The sequence below is a fragment of the Netta rufina genome (assembly GCF_964035555.1).
Source record: "Netta rufina genome assembly, chromosome: 6".
Taxonomy (NCBI): domain Eukaryota; kingdom Metazoa; phylum Chordata; class Aves; order Anseriformes; family Anatidae; genus Netta; species Netta rufina.
This window is the reverse complement of record NC_140129.1, coordinates 32,030,448-32,048,147: the sequence shown is the minus strand read 5'-3', so window position 1 is coordinate 32,048,147 and position 17,700 is coordinate 32,030,448. Positions and strand designations below refer to the sequence as shown.

General features: G+C 41.7%; 1 protein-coding gene across 2 annotated transcripts; it reads right to left on the bottom strand.

Moving 5' to 3' along the window:
• Positions 1 to 2,939: 2,939 nt before the first annotated feature.
• INSIG2 (insulin induced gene 2) lies at positions 2,940 to 17,267 on the bottom strand. Of its 2 annotated transcripts, XR_014618586.1 has the most exons (7): positions 17,226 to 17,267; positions 12,729 to 13,069; positions 9,423 to 9,547; positions 6,829 to 6,995; positions 6,324 to 6,423; positions 5,342 to 5,860; positions 2,940 to 4,740 (listed from the first exon to the last, which is right to left on the bottom strand). XR_014618586.1 is itself a non-coding variant. In XM_084289541.1 (6 exons), the coding sequence occupies exons 2-6, from the start codon at positions 12,970 to 12,972 to the stop codon at positions 5,819 to 5,821; spliced, it is 678 nt and encodes a 225-aa protein (XP_084145667.1). In that variant the 5' UTR covers positions 12,973 to 13,069; positions 17,226 to 17,267; the 3' UTR covers positions 2,940 to 5,818. The 2 variants fall into 2 exon arrangements, 1 of the variants encoding a protein (XP_084145667.1); XM_084289541.1 differs by having other exon boundaries at positions 2,940 to 5,860.
• Positions 17,268 to 17,700: the final 433 nt, after the last annotated feature.

Genomic DNA, 17,700 nt, shown 5'->3' with positions numbered 1-17,700 from the left:
GACTTTCAGCACCCCTGAGCACCATGTAGTCGCCTTTCCTCATAACACGTCTTTACCACCCGAAGCGCCCAGGGACACTTCACTGGTTTCTCACAGAGCCCGAACGGACTGTACCAATCTCAGCTAGACCTTCCTAAAAACATTTCTTATGCAGTGGCTGGTGGCACAGCCAGGCTCACACTGGGGTTTGGGATTGTTTTCTAGACACTGAGCCAAAAACTGGCATAGATGGGTTAGAGGAAAACAGACAAGCCAAAACATGGCCAGTGGCCGTGGCCAGCAACGCGATGCCTTTGGACAGCAGCTGAAGGTCAGAACAAGTCAGCACAAATGCATCTGTAAAGCTCCCCTTCCCCTCTTGTTTTGAAACGCAGCATGGAAAATTGAAATGATCATTTATTGTCCTTTTCTTTCTTGCAACATTATGCCAAGTGTGGGAGCTACCCCTTGCATAAGTTTTAGCCTGCAAGTTAGATTGCAGCACTTTTCCTCCCAGCTTTTTCAGTTCATACATGTTCACTGTAATTGGATGAAGCAAATCTTGTTTGAGATTTGATTGAAAAAAATAAATAAATAAATATATATATATATATATATATATATATAGGTGAAACTTACGCTTATCACATAATGCAAGCCACACATTGAACTAATCAGATCAGAAGAAACAGAACCACTTTCATTGTGAACCCCAACATTTATAAATACAGATTGCTTTTCAACTAATATTTTGCCATATTTGCTTTAAAAGGTACAATTTCAGTATTTCTATCAACAAATCCATAAAAAGCAGACCCTATGGCTATACCCCTGAACTTTGCAATTGAGAATACTGGGCAAAGTGTTCAAATATCCCTGCATAACCACATTACATAAGGCTACTCCACACACAGAGTTTTTTAAGTGCAAAAGTCCAGGCAGACCTGCTGCCAGTACAGAAACTAATCCCGGGCACGTGATTCCGGGAATGCTGCAGGTCATGAGTCAGACACTGATGTGCACAGCATGCTGTACACTGACCTCCCAACTCACTCACCTGGAGGAAATCATAGTAAAAGCCTTTTCCCATTATAATCTTTCCTGTATATTTTGTTTCCTATGTGCTGTACTGCTGGGCAGGGTAAAAAAGTGTGACAGCGCAGCAGGAGCTACGAAACTTTGGCACTTCAAAAAGGAAAAGCAAGAAAAGAAAGCCTTGAGAAAATGCAAAACTACCCTTACACCTGGATTTTGGCTCCAGTCTGATCAAGAAATGCCCCCTACCTCTTCCTTGGAGTGGCTTTTAAGCATTCTAAGCACAACCCCCCAATATGCTGCCTGAAAAACCCTGGTTTAGCCTTTAATTTGAGGCTTTGTCATTTGACTGGGGGGAAGGCAATCAGGACGAGGCTTTGGACCACGCTGCTCAAAACATGACACCAGACACACCAAAAGTCCAGGCTGATTGTATGAAGCAATTAAAGTAGTGTTTACTATTCCCTGACAGTTAACATGTTGGACTGACCTTTCATTTACTGCTTAGTACTGAACATTAAGCCACAAAATTACTTATGCTTTGCGTTTAGTACTGGCATCAAAACTAACAGCATTAGATAGCTATTCCCCCTGCGAGACGCACGTTCCCTCCGCCAGCTGTGCCTGTACTTTTATAAGCATTGTTTTTCACATTTAACCTCAATTCCATAGGTTGCGTTCATCCCTTAACACCACCATTAGGATTTACTGGTAACACTGCTCCAAAATGTAAAAAAAAATATACGCAAAACATCCAGAGTGGTGCCATTGGTAAAATTACATCCCTTCCTTACAGGCTGGGAGAGATGAAAAGGCTGGCATGCTCACAGGTCCCCACAGCAGATCCCAGCCAGATGGCAGGAGGGAAGTACAGGAGCTACAGAGGAAAACTTGGTTTACTCTCTCTCCTTCTAGCTACGTGCATCAGCCCCGTTATAAAAGGAGGCACAAGATGCCTTTCTAGAGGGCCTGGCAGCTGGGCAGCTGGAATATTCTCTGAAATGGGCAAGTTCCCATTCACAGCCACAGGCTGAAGGCAGGCAGGGGGGACCTACATTTGCCATTCCCATTGGCAGCGCTCTCACAGGGCAGGGAGAGGTAAACACACCAGCAAAGCAGCTTTGCCAACATGCTTCTGAATGAACGTAGCGCTCTGACTGTAAAATTATAGTTATCTTTCACTGCAGTTTGGTCAGACACTTGGCAACACCCATAATTCTGCCTTTTCACAACAAATTTAGGATTTTGGGTCACTGCTTGCCTCGTCCAACACAAACCTGGGGCTTTTCCATTTGCCTCTGTGTTCTCTGCAGCTTCCAGTTGTAGTCCAGTCTTGCTCCAAGACGGCTGTGGGACGTACTCCTCAAATACTGATGAACCTCCCTCCCCACCCTTCCATCAGATCTGCCGAGTTTTTTTCATCACACATTTTTAAACCTTTACTTGTCACGTCTGTTTTGAGACAGGGAGGGGTGCTGTGAATACAGTCAGTGAATATCTAGCATTTAGCTCGTATTTATTAATGTTCTGGTCAGGATACAAGTATTTCATTATGGGATCTCCTGTCATCACTGTTTTTTTGTTTTGTTTTTGTTTTTCATATTCTTAAGGACTATTTAAATCTAAATCTCCATACTTATACTGAAATTACCAAGTTTATTTTCCCCTGGTTCAAATACTTCCACTACAGATTCAAAAGGGCAAATTTCCAAAATTTTCAGAGGCAGCTCAGCATGCTAACTGTGATAAAATCACTTCTGATTTGAATGTGCCTTTTTTTTTTTTTTTTTTACTTCCAGAAAGGTGTTTTGTGTAACCAATATGCCAGCTCATTATTATTATATGACTGCTAATAGAAGACAACTTAATGTATTTAAAAATATATATATTATTTAAAAAATAAAAAAAGAAGAAACCTTTCAAACAAGGTTGCAATTGTATTTAATGAACATTTTGCTTTTAACAGCAATTTGCCAGTTTAAACAGCATAGAGTTTACAATGCTTAATTAGTGAAGAGGTTATAGTGCTTATAAAGTTGTATCTAAAATATACCTTATTCATTCTCTATTGAACAACATTTTTAAGACAGTCTAATGGTATAATTACATGCTATACAGTAGCAGCATGTTCACACCACTACAGTTAAGGCCGTGTCAGCATTCTTGTGAACCTTTGTCAGGGTTTGAACACATCAGCCACAAAATTACAACACAGTTTGAAAAAAATGAGACATCCAAGATCTCATTCTTGTAACAACTTCAGTCAAATAAGAATAAAAAAGTAAAACACATGTAATAAAGGACTCCACCCAAATTTATTTTGGATGATTGCTTCCTTTGCAAGACGTGCTCAAAATTTCCAAAAAGAAATTTAAAAGAAGTTAGTTAAGTTGACAGCGCAGTCTAATCAGGTTTAGATGAATCTGAGTGCAAACTGTTGTAAAGTGGGTGCCACAAACGCACAATAACCACTTCTCACATACTGCACACATTTTCATATACACAAGGCTGCTTCTGTGTAAATATTTAGACTGGCAGGTAAAAGCAGTTCCACCACCAAGTGAATAATAAAAACTATTCATCTCGAGTTGTACACACTTAACTGGTCACAATGAAAGTAAATTGTTTGCCAAGTCAGCACAGTCAGCACACTGGCTACTGAGGTACCATGTTATTTCCTACAGTTAGGATAAGAAACACCAACATCTGAATTTTTATGCCATTCATGCCTTGATAATTCAAGAGGGACTCCTCATTCCGCTCACCATGCTGAAACCATTTGTTGAAGTAAAGAAGGCAGATCAGGCCAAATACTGTACAGAAAGCACAACAGTTTCTTTCGTGGGATGCTACAGGCTGCCTAAGGAAACTCACCCTCAGTTCATGCCCAAATGGTCTCCTGACATTAATAATTTAAAGCTTTATATTGCCACATGATTTGATTAAAAGAAATCTCTAGTCAGGGATTTACTTAAACATGGTCTACCTCAGTTTAGAAGAACATGGTAAAGAGTATCTGCAAATGCTTTCTTGAAACATTACCAAATGAAAATGTGCTTTAGGTGCTGAATTGCCATAGAACTGTTATAAGCTAATGAAACTGTGGAGCTGCAGAACCAAGCTCTTTACATATCACTTGCTTATTTATTGTTTCTACACTTTCCCATTCAAGAAATTTTCCTTCTTGTGACCATCACTTTTGGAAGCACTCCATTGCATACTTTTCAGACTTAAATATAGGTATATAAGACTGAAAAAGAGTTGCCTATTTCAAGCTTCATGTACAACGCATATGCACATCTATTAATAAAAACTCGTCTAAACATCTATTTGTTCTTTGGACCAACTCCAGTCTCCTTAGGTGACTGTAACATTTCTTATAAACCTTTCATGGAAGATTTAAAAAGTACTTCAAGACAAACAAACAAAAAGAATACAACAATTAAAACAACAACAGCACAGAAATGGAAAGAGGAAAAAGTAGAGCCATTCCACACCAAATTCACTGCCGGTGCCAGCTGGCTGAGTCCTCTTCAAGTCTGCTTTCTGCCTTCTTGCACAGTTTCTTTTGTCTCATGCTCTTAAAAGGGAGCTGCAAGGCCAACATAAGGGGATTCCATGTATGCTCATGAACACGGGTCACACTAAAATTCTTCTTAAGAAGGGAACCAATTTATATATGGCCTATTTCAGCTCTGTCCTATCAGACCTTCTATGCAGAGGCACCTGTAAAACAAGGATAACAGGACTTCTCTACTTCAGAAAGTTGCGATGAGAACAAATGCATTTATGAGTGCCTGGACCAAGGTCACAGAAATAAGGGCTACATCAGTACCTAAAATACAGCCTTGCCTTCTCCTGCCAATCCCTGCAAACACAACAGGGAAAAGACAAGAACAATCACAGGTAATGTTGGTAATGGAGGTCTTTCTGACACTAAATGGTAGTGGCTGATTTAGTTCAGCAGAATTAAATTTAATTTAAAAAAAAAAAAAAACAAAACACAACTTTTTAAAAGGGATCAACACAAGTCAGCTTAAGAAATTGTACAAGAATGACCCGAATTGTATCCTGGTACTCAATACAAGCAGTTTGAGAATTTGTCTACATCTAATGATCATCCACATAAATCCACATCTAAGCATGTATATTGGTTGTACAAGGAGGAAAAATAGTGAAGCCTCAGTTTCCATTTTCCTCAGTTTCCATTTTTACGTTCTGAATATGGGAAACTGGGCATGGATCACAGACAAATATCAAGTTTCCTGTGATGAAGAATGATACAGCACGTTAATAGGCAGAAATCAGTTATTGCATCAAGGCTCACCTGTAATCCATGAATTTCTTAAAGGTATCACTAGCTATCATCATGTAAAGAGATCTTCATTCCTAACTTTGAATCCCTTGTCTTTCATTGCGCTATTAAGAACAAATTCCTCAAAACTTTCAAGATAAAGTGAAGCAGAAGTTTCAGCTACAGAAATGTAGTGCAAAAGGTTCAGTTTGGCACTGCAACATTACGGACAGACAGTAATTTATGGTAAACTTGGTTTAGATTTGGAAAAAGAGAATCCTATATTTGAACCAATATTGTCAAATGTATTGCATACTATTGTAACTTCACAGTAATCAAAAAAGAGACATCAAGGTTTCTATAGAAGCAGCAATCACAGATTGCAGTAAAGTATACCACTGAAGGGAAAAAAATTGCATTTTGGCAATTTCATAGTCAAGTGTTCCTTATGCTCCTCCGACAGTCATTTGTCAGATATTTTCCTATGTAAAAGGTGCATATTGTTTCTCCTCAGTCCTCATGAGACTTCTCTGCAATGACTTTGCATTCATACTGAAAAACACAAGTTGACAAAAACAACAATAGTCATTTACATAAATAATGAAAAAGACTATGAAGGAGAATTTTCTACGAAATGAGTGGTAAGATAGCTCATTTTACGCTTCACCCAGGTAAGTTTGGTCTCCCTAGGTTCTGTGCAAATGCTGTTGGCTGCAATTTCTGCCTCCGTGAGCAGCAGACTCAGGGGATGGCTTGACTTCTCCCCATACCTGGTGTTCTTATTTAGCTCCTAGTCAATAGATGACTAAAAGAATGCAAGTGAGGGTACAGAGCAAAACCATGGGCTGACTAACAGTGTTAATGGCTCAACTAACTAGATCAAAAACCAAAGATTACCAGTTACTACCTTACTCCTCCACCTCAATTCAAATAACCGATTGGTATCTCTGAAGAAAACAATGATGTGGATTGTATCTACCACTAGAAGGCAGTCAATCCTCCCCTCCAAACTTACCATTGCCAGCTGCCTGCCGATGTTGCCCATAGTTATTCCACCAGCAAAAAATATACATGGCAACCAGGAACGAACATAAAGAAAATCTGGAGATGTGTATCTGGAAAAAATACATTTTTTTAGCTCAATCTTGTGCAATACATAGAGACCTCCAATCACAGGAGAGAAGATTTAAATAACAGGACACGTCAACTCAAAAAGCTACTGTTATAGAAACTTAATTGCTTACAGTAAATAACAAATGAGGCTTCTTACTGATTATAAACCCATTCGTTAAATTAAAAAAAAAAAAATGCATGGTTGGTAATGGCAGCAATTTTATTGAAATAACTCCCAACTAAAAAACTTACTTACAAACACAAAGCTTTCACAAATTTATTTTACACTCCAAATTAAGTGCTGGCAGCTTTGGAAGTTGTGACAAATTCTGCCCCTTCAGTTATCTTGATTTTATTGTATAGCTTCAGGATATTATAATTTAGCCTTAAAGAATTAAAATACTTACTGATAAACTCCATTGTAGACCAGAAACTGTGACACCAACGTGGCCAAGAAAGCAATTCCTACTCCAAGACCAAAGCCACTTCGTGATCTATCAAATGTCCACCACAGTCCAATTGACAGTGCTGCTAATGTTAGAGACAACTGGATATTGTTGGCAAAATCCACTTTCTGGGTTAATTGTTAAGGAGAAGCTTGGAAATATCAAATACAAATGTAAAGCAGTTCTCTTAATTCCTTTTATCATATTTTGGCACAACAGATATTTTGTCTCACAATAAAAAAATACAGCATTAACTGTATCAGCTACCATATAGCTATCAGGTATAAAGAAAAAAGTTATTTCTCACTCTTACTTCAATTGCAATTATGTTTAATTTACACGCTAGTTTACATTCAGCAAAACATTAAAAAATAACGCATTCTATAGAACAAAACATAAATAATATTAATGTGAAAGTATTCAACACTGAAATTCAGTTTTTATTAAACCTGCAATGAAATTGTGAGTTGCTTGAGATACCTTTGCAGTACCTCACCTTCTTCAAAATGTTTTGGAAATACTAACTCATCCTCACTAGTCCTTTCCAAAATAGATTATTAAAAAAAGAGGCTGTCAAGTTTCATAAGCCTTAAAGAAAATTTACGGGATAACAATGTAAAACCACTGTCCTATTTTCTCACACAGGCCTGGAGAGAGACCTACAGGAAATTAGAAAAGTTCAACTAGCAAATAAATTAATTAATTACAGGATAAAAATCAATAGCATCAGAAAAAAAAATGTCAAACGAACAAAACCCACACCAAATATGGCAATGTGCAGAACGAGTAATAAACTGAAAAGAAAGCTGTCTGGAGAGCTGTCAAGGAAGAAACACAGACAGTACATTAATGATATTCTGGAATATGTGTAACAGCTGTTAGAAAACTGCAAGATGGTTTGCTGCAAATAATCTGACCCATGCAGAGAGAAGCTGTCAACTCTCTTCCATTCTTAAAAGAAGTGAAGTTGTACGTGCTTACAGATCAGGTATGGTCCAAGGCTGGTGGGAACCAACCTTGGATCCCTTTTTGTAACGAATCTTTGACAAAAAAGCAAGGTTTGTCTGGGACAGCAAGAGTGACTCTGAACTTCAGCAACTCCAGCTCATCTGAACATACTGCACAGGATGGCTTGCAGGAACAAAAACCATAAAGTAAAAACCATTTAAAGGGCCAAGTCACCTCAGTAAGAATTCAGCCAGCCCTCACATTGCTCACTTAACTTGTGCTCTTCTCCTGGAAATGAGGAGATTCAGTAGCACACAATCAGAAACTTCTTAGTGCTCCCACCCCCCAGATTTCTGGTGCTGGAGCTGACACTGAAGGAATTGAGAGTTCCAGAGATAAGTTTTCTTTCTGATCCATTTGTAAGAACCCCATTTTTACAGACAGACACAGGTTTTACCTAGCAGAGGAGGCACTAGATATGACTACACAAAATCACTGGGACCATGCTGCCAGTAAGGTGCACCAATCCACATGACAAACGCCCTGTTGTGATCCAGCATGCCCCCAGCACTACCAGGTGCTTCAAAGGGGAGGAACACCAGTTTCCAGCACACTTGTGCAAGGTTGCACATGAACAGATACACAAATAGGAAGAAGATAATGTAGTGAAACACACGGAGCAACTTCTAATTGCTCTTAGTGAATGGCCACAGGAATGATAACATTCTCTGCAAAGTGCATGTGCTTCACATATACCCTGTAAGTACTTCTTGCTTCCTGGGCTGCATCAACAGAGGAGCGACCAGCAGGGAGAGAGGGAAACGTCCTCCTCTGCTCTGCCCTTGTGAGGCCCCACCTGGAGTCCTGCATCCAGCTCTGGGGCCCCCAGCACGAGAAAGATGTAGAGACTCTGTTAGAGAGGGTCCACAGGAGGTCCACAAAGTTGATCAGAGGGCTGGAACACCCACCTCTCCTATGAAAACTGGAACACCCACCTCTCCTATGAAAAAAGGCTGAGAGAGCTGGGGATTTTCAGCCTGGAGAAGAGAAGGCTCCAGGGAGACCTCATTGCAGCCTTTCAGTACTTAAAAGGGGCCTCCAAAAAAACCAGAGAGCGACTCTTTGCTCAGTCAGATAAAGACAGGACAAGGCGGAATGGTTTTAAACTGAAAGAGGGGAGATTTAGATTAGATGTTAGGAGGAAATTATTCACTCAGAGGGTGGTGAGGCACTGGAACAGGCTGCCCAGAGAGGCTGTGGGTGCCAAATCTGTGGAGGTGCGTATATGGGGGGTTGGAACTAGATGATCTTTATGGTCCCTTCCAACCCAAGCTGTTCTACGGTTCTATGACTTCCCCACACTTTCAGAGATAATAAAGACTAAAAGACAAAGCCCAATATTGAGGCATTTCTAAGAAAAGCTTTTTCAGAACCAAAAAATGCGAGACTTACCACCTCCAATAACGCTATCACAGTAAGACATATTCTGCGTTTCCCTTGCAAACATGCTGCATGTTATATTTTAACAACAATTCACCATGACTATGTAAGCTTTGTTTTACTTGAAACCTATTTGTTATCGCCAATTTCATTAGAATATAGGATACAGCGCTGGCATGATTTATTCCCACAAAGACTGCTACACATCGCATTACACTGGACCATTCTCTCTTAAATTTATGTGGCTCTCCCAGATGTCTGTCCATGCATGGGTACAATAACCCAATCACAGCTGTGGAAACATGAAAGAAATAAGGCCCAAAAGTTAAAGTACTGGCAATATTTAACTAAAACAAAGACTACCCAGACAATTATTGTAACTAAAACAAACATTTTAAGCATACATGGTACAAAACACACATTGCAACAAAACAGAATTTCAAATAATTTCATTATTCAACAAAGCCCTTTATTAATCCATTATTATTGTTATAACCCATATAGCCCATTAGTTAACAAAGTTCAGCAGCATTGTCAACCACAGCAGCAGTGACGTAACAGAAGTAGTAAAACTGAGCTGATTTGAACTAAGGGCTGAGGCTCAAAGCACTCTGCACCCTACCAGAATCTGCACTCTTTAAGCATAGTTCTAGAAGAACAGTAATAGCTTGCAGGCTGGCACTTCTGAAAATCCCACGTATCAAAGATGCACGTTAAAATAACAGCAAAACAAACACACCACAGTAAGGGCAAACCATCCTCTTTAATGTCAGTATTTTCTGTCTTCTCTTGTTGTTGTTACAAGCAGTCTCTGTTTGCATAACGTTTTTATTTTCTTCAGTGCTACTATAAAGGCTCACACAGAAGAAGGAAAGCCAAGAATCTGCAGTAGCTGTTGAATACTAAAAGCAAACAGGACTTTCAACCCCAGGGAACTGCTATGCTCTTTGAACACTTCTTCATAAATTTATTCTGTACTGCAGTTGCAGTGAAAAAGACTGTTACCAACACAGCTGAGGATTAACACTGCTGCTTAAAGTTAAACTGGTGCTGCAGAAGAGAGGCAGAGGCTGAGTAATTGGCGTGGACTGTAGCACCCTCAGTTTGGCATGCTGCTGGAGGTATGTTATGGCAAATGCTCTTTATTCAGACAGAGAGGAACCTGATCTCCATGATTCAGGAAAATAAATCACCAGTAAGGCTAGAGAGGAAAAAAAATCTTCCATGAGCAATTTTCTTGCCAAAGGCATTGGGCCAAACTGACGACTAATAACAGGGATGGATGAAAGGACTTCTCTGAAAGCAACCTCGATTACCACTGGTTATAAATATGCAAAACACCTTTATTCTGTTCATAATAATAAACCATACTGCAAAGAAATGTTCGTGTCACTTCTAGGAAGGCTGGAAGTATAAATGATAAGAAAATGGGTGAATTATCAACATGTACCATAGAGATTGCCTGTCTGTATGCTAGCAGAGGGGATAAGGAAGGTAAATGGAAAAGACTGATAATAAAAGGGAAAGAACTAGAACTTTAGCAGGTGTCACTCTGGGAAAAGCCAATTAAGTAATATCTTTAAATCAGGTGGTTTAAAAGCAAGTAGTGCAAATATCTAACAGATGACTGTATTTTACAAACAATATCCAGTCCTTCCATCAAAACCACCAACACATGAGAAGCCTTTTGACTTCCCTGTACACAGCTGCAGATGGTGTTCTCAAACAAACCAAGAGTGCCTAGGGTACAACCTGATGCAAACAGTTCACAGTTCAAACTTTACGGTGAACTTTACATGTTGCTGCTGCAAGATGGGATTCTGTTGGTTTTAACCCCCAGAGAAACCCTGAATGAGAAATAGAAAGTAGTACTGCTACAATAGTGTGAACATGGTTTTAACAGAACACAAAGTGTACTATTGGTCCTTCTGTCTCTTTTCAACCATGTCACCCTTCTCACATTGTAAGCCTCACAGACATGGGACATGCATTTTCCAAGTAATAATTACAGACAGCTACATCCACATGCTAAGAACCACAACACATTAAATCATTCCTACACAGAAAGCCATTGAAAAACTGTTGACTAACTGAACTCTGTCACAACTATAACAGTGTTCAAACCAAACTTCTCCATATATAAAAGACCATTTCTTTACCAGATGTGTTTGTCTAGACAACCAATTTAAAGTTTAAAAGAAAAATCCAGAATACAGTCCAAAAAACTAATCCATGATCACAGGAAGACAAGAGAAAGAGGAGTAAAACAACCAGCAGATAAAGTAGGTATGTAACTTTGGCCATAATATGCCAAATGCATTTCCACAGTAGAACAAAACTGACCGATTCAGAGAGCTATTTCAACAAGCTATCACAAGGAAAGCATTGAGCAGGAAAAAAAGAAAAAAAAAGAAAAAGAGAGGCTTAAATATTATCACCAGCACAACAGTATCAACTCAAAAACTCATTCATTGATTCTCCTCATCTCCATGCCCATGGCTAGGGGTTGATGATCTTTAAGCTCCCTTTGAACCCGAAGCATTCTACGATGCTATGATTAATACCCAGAAAAGTGAGCTTCTCAATCTTATTAAAACTATCTCTGAGAAGATGCTGCATTTACTGTGCAGGTTCATTAAATCAGAATTCCTCCAGACCTCGCTGCTAAGGATATTCCCTTAGTGAAGTGTAAAATCGACCCACATGATCAACAATCTTCAAAGCCAAGTAGAAAGCCTAACTCCATCAGATTTGTACTTGATACTTGAAGATGAAAGAAATGGAAAAAGGGGTATTTCTTACTACATACAGTAGACATCTCACTTAAACTAGTTCCCAAATCACACAAAAAAGCTTCAACTCCCTACATGGTTATGGGAGAAACGAAGCATGTTCACATCATCCGACTTGAAATATGAATCTAACTGAGGTGCTCTGTTCTGTAACGGGCTTCTGCAACTGCAAACTGCATATCTGGCCTTTACTCCCTGAGACACAGTCAGGTTTCTGAACTTCACACAGCTAAAGCGATACCTCAAACTGGACTGAGGAACAAATGGAAAGCTGGACCACAAAACGGAGCATTACTGGGGGTGGTTCACTGTGCTCAAAAACAAGTTGCAGTGTGCAGAAATCTGATGTTTCCAGGCTGTTTCCTACGGGCTGCCTGTAGAGCATATTCCTGTAACCAGCCCCCAAGTTACAAGTGGCACCACCTTCCCAGAAGAAAAAGCAAAGGTTATACTCTGCTAACAATATTACAGTGTAATGAGTTAGCAGGACAATATTTTTTGGACACATGCACACTATTTGTGAATACCCAGTGCGATCTGGATAGCAATAGCTTAGAAAAGGCAATGTGACTGAAGAGAAATTTTTATTTTCCACACCTTTCAAACAAAGCTTTTTGCAACTATAACTACCTATCCAATCTTTCATCTCCATGCCAGGCATAAATACACAACTGAACTTACCTGACGCTGTGCCACAGCAAGGTGGCACCCACCAAGCTGAGGAGAAGATGCTTGTGATCACATCAGGGGGGAAGAGAGTAACGTTTCTCTGGATCTGAAGCAAGTTTAATACTAATGCAAGAAATACGCCAATAAAAAACAGCACTATACCACGAATTACCAAATTCATGCCACGACTGGTTACAGATGAAATGTATGGACCACACTTTTTTGGTAAGGTTGGCATTGCGTCATTTTCCGCCATGACTTCTTATGCTCTCAGAGGCATCCGACAGGCTGGCTGAGGAGGATTCACTTGTAGGCAGTATTTTGACTCTCCTCAATTAGGAGATAGCCAAACCCTGAAAAATAATAAAACGACGGTGAAAAATTCAGATGTAAAAAACATTATACATAGTTCTCCTAAATAAATCAGAAATTGGGTTTTATATTTTTTTCTGAATTTTTTGAAGAGGCAATTTGTCTTTTGAGAGCGGAACCAACCACAGCTGCAAAAGTGCCTTACAAAGAAAACAGGTTTTACAAATTGCTTTATCTACTAGGAAACAAGGAAGAAAATGTGGGATAGACAGCTAGGAATGCAAAACCACAGAAATGAGAAAAATAAAACTGATATCAGATGGAAGAAAGGCTTGCTTCACAGTAACAGTAAATTTTGTCTTAATTCCCTCCTTTAAACAACTGGAGATTATGTAATTCAGAAATAAGACAGCCCTTGGTTTCAAGTTAGCCACAGGGGTTCACAGATCTTTCTTCTTGAAGAGAAGCCAGAAAACATTTCTCAACTGGAAAGTGAAATCTGAGGAATATTTTTCAGGATGGAGACAAAATTTCAGCAATCCCTGAGTGCACCAATTTGCGTAATCCCAGATAAAGAGCAAATAACTTGCTGAACCAGAAAAGTAACCCCGGTACAGAGAAAATGTTTACCAAAGGAACATTTTGTCAAAGCTACCATCCATTATTACGAACTATAATTGTAGACAGGCAGAAAAGAATCTGAGAGCAAAGGGAAAAAGGAGCTCCACCTGCCCGTGCCCTGGATGGCTTCCTACATGAATAACTCTGCAGGCACTACGTGAATGGCAGAGTTCCCATCCCAATCACTCTTTTTTAAAAAACAAAACTGTCAGTCAAGAGTCTTGTTATACACGGATTCGGTGCCACATTCGTGTATAACAACAGTTTTGATCGGCAGCTTAGCCACCTGGAACTCAAAAAAAAAAAAAAAGAAAAAGAAAAAGCCCTGACATTGTTTTTAAATTTGAAACTGCCAGCTGGTGGCAGCTTCTGTAAACTCTTACTTATGGCCACGGGCACAGAAGGGGAGCCAAAACAGTGGGTGCATCCTTCCCCTTCCGCTCAAGTTCAGCGGATCCAGAGGAGGCTCTCTGAAGACGTAAGGGCAGCGCCGAGGCACCTGCCTTCCCTTTTGCTGACCAAATGCCAAAAAGCAAGTGAAATGCATCCAGGCTAGCTAAGACACTATGGATACCTCCAGCAGCGACACAATGCCATGCTGAGGTATCCTCCAGCACTAAAAAAAAATTCCAAGAGGCAAAACAAAAGAAGATTAAAATTAAAAAAAAATGTTCTTATCACACCTAACTTCCCACTGGCAGTTTGAGGAGGCAGCAGAGCCCTCCCAAGAACACAGGATCTCTTCTATGCAGCTGCTTCTGAACGATATTTGTAATCAGGATCACGTCTTGGGGAGGCGGAGGGGAAAGACGGCAACCACAGTGCCTGGCTTCTTACTCAGCACCCTGACTCACACCAAGCATTGAGATGTCTGCATCAACACTGGCACTGCAACACTTCCCCTCCAGCAAAAAGGAGGTGCTCCAGATTTTTTTTCCTTCCTCTGGATGGCATGGCAGTAGAGGCTGGATAATACATTTAGCCTCCAGGAAAGAAAGCAGGGAATCACAAATAAATCACAACTTGAGAAACTCCTCTGCAGACTGTGCCCACCTGGCGATGATAGGAGTATTCACAGTCTACAGGGGAGGTCTTAAACAGCACCAGGAACTCTAGGTCTCAACTACAAAAAACAACTCCACAAGAATACTGTACCTAATGGGGAAGGGAGGGGTGTTAAACCATTAGGTCCCTTCTTAGCGTTTTTTGTTTGTTAGTTTTTGTTTTTTAAATGTGACCAGAGCTGGCAAGAAAATTTCCAGATTTGGCTCTCCTTGTACAACAAAGTTCCTACTGTAGTGTGCCTATTTAGCTGAGTTCTTCTGGGGCACTCCATATTTGTTTTTTTTTTTCCACCGCCATAAAGCAGTTGCTCACATCCTGTGATCTGTAACTACATTCACATCTTTCTTCTCTCCTGTTAGCAAACTCCTGTTTCTCAGTACCAGCTCCAAACCTTGCATGCCAAATTTTATCCAACGTGCATCACTCTGACGCTCGATGCCATTCAGTTCTTCCTGCAGGATACCTTTGTCCTCTTTGACCCTGCAAACATTGCCCAACTTTGGGTCATCAGCAAACACCATTACTACAATTCTGTTTTGTGTATCAAGCTCATCAATTAAAATATTAAGCAAGACCAATGCAGCTCCCAATCTTTGAGGAAATCTATTAATAATTTCCCTGCAGCTATTATTTCCCCATGTTATACCATCTCTTGATATCTCCCTCTAACGAGACTCTGCTTCTTGTAATTCTTTGAATAATCTCCAACTTAATTAAGAAGCATCAGCTGTCCCACTGGGCACTACGTAAAACGTTTTACTGACGTAAAAATCGACCAGATCTTACTCTTTTTTTAAAAAAAAAAAAAAAAAAAAAAAAAAAACTACAAATGTTGATGATCAAATTAAAGTCAATTTTACTCTGGCATAAACCAGTTTCAGAAAATGAAAACCATATTTACCTGATTTCGCACTGAATACACCCTTTGGCAAATACATGATACTTAACAATTAAGACTTATCAAAACATAACAGGACTTTTCCATGCCAGGGAATTGCTTGCTGCTTTTAGACAAGCCCTGCAGCTGCAAGTCATTCAAGGCACTGCAGACTCCAGCCATGTTTTTACTATGAGGCAAACAGCCCTACCAGCACAAGGACATTTTCAGTGGCTTTATGTCAATGAATGTCTTTATAGCAAGTAATGCCAGATCTCAAATTAGTATGACGCAGTGGTTTCTGTCCTGGTTTCCCACCCTACACATGCTTTTCCCATTTATTTTATTACAGTTCCCAAATTCTGGCTGCTGACTGGCTGCTGGCACGCCAGAGAAATGGCAGAGCAGCGCAAGGTAACCGACCAAAACTAACGTCAGGACTCTTCAGTGTCTCTGACAGCCTGGGTTTAAGGTTCCCAGGCAAGACATGCTACCTGCATATCAAAGGTATTTACTACTGCTTCCTTTAATGAAAATGGAAATTAGTATTTCCAAAGACATCAACTCTTTTTACTAGACTGGGAAGCTGGCGTACACACAGATGATTGAGACAGCCTGTCTCCTTTCAAGCCTTGTATTTTTTATGTAGGGTTTCCCTTCAGATGGAATAGTTCACACATCGAACTACAACACAACTTCTATGCCTTCATCTCTTGGGAATGAGCACTCAAAGCTGCAAAAACATACAGAAAGCTACAGGCTTGGCACTGTCACAGTCACAACTTCACTTTCCCTCTTCAGTGGCACACGGCCTCGGCCCGAGCTTTTTAACATACCAAATGTACCATGTGAGAGAACTAGATACGATTCGCAAGGCAACCATGCGATGCCTGGCCTTACGCAGAAAGTTAACAAGCAAATTATCACTCCTGACATTTTTAAAACACTTAACTGTCTTTTAATTAGAAGATCCATCCCGCCACTGCTCCCCAGCGCTCCCCAAGCTAACGAAGAGCTCTGCTGTGCAAGTTTCACCAAACTCCTCACATCAGAAGATGTTTTGTGAACAATTTGGTGTACAGAGGGGCCAAGAGAAGAAAGATTTATTTCATTAAGACCAAGCAGGAGCTGAACGCCACGGTAAAACGAAGGGAAACCTCAGGCGGGGAACCCCGCAATGCCGAGCCCTGACCTCCCCACTTCGGCGGGCAGGAGCCGGGCACCTCAGCGGCACTGTCACCGCCGGGACACCGCCTGCGGCCACCTCGAAGCCACCGTGGCGACCGCGGGCAGCGGGCCCAGCCCCGCCGGCAGCACCCTCCGGGAGCAGGGGGAGCCTCTCCCCGCGGCAGGTTCAGCCCTGCCCGGCGGCACCGAGCCCTTGGAGAGCGGTGCCCGAGCCGCAGCCCGCAGGGCACAGCAGGGCAGGGCTGGCAGCCGGTACCAGCGGGGCCGCCCCTGCTGCCTGCGCGGCGCCGGAGCCCCAGGCACCCCGGCCGCGGCGGGGGCTCTGCGCCATCCCCGCCCCGAGGCCCCAAGGCTCCGCACGGCCTGACCCGGCTCGGCTCGGCCCGGCTTTAGGCCGGCCCGGCCGCCCCCCTCCGCCCGGGAGCCGCCGCCGCCCCTGGACTCACTCGGCCTCCGCCATCTTCTGCCTCCCGCGCCAGTCCCCGCCTCGCGCAGCCTCCGCAGCGCCCCGCTGGCAGGGGAGGGCCGGGCACGGCCGGGCCGGCTGCTGCTGGGGACAGGGACAGGGATAGGGACAGGAACAGGGATAGGGACAAGGACAGGGATGGGGATAGGGACAGGGCTCTCCCTACGAAGCTCCCGGCCTCGCCCTGCCCGGCCCGCCAGGCAGAGGGGCAGCGAGCATCCCTGAGGCACCAGCGCCCTGCCCTCGAAGCACGGTGTTTGGCTACCAAAACGCGCACGCATTAAAGATCGTTTTCATGTCTAACCGTGTAATTCTTGTATTCTGTGCGCTCTGCTGTCTCTTCAGGCCTGTCAGCGTCTGCACGGGTGCGTTAGGTTCAGCTGGACTTCAACGAAGCTGAAGCTGGCTGTGCCCACAAGGTTGGGGTCTGAGAATTGGGGGTAAAAGGAGGGAAA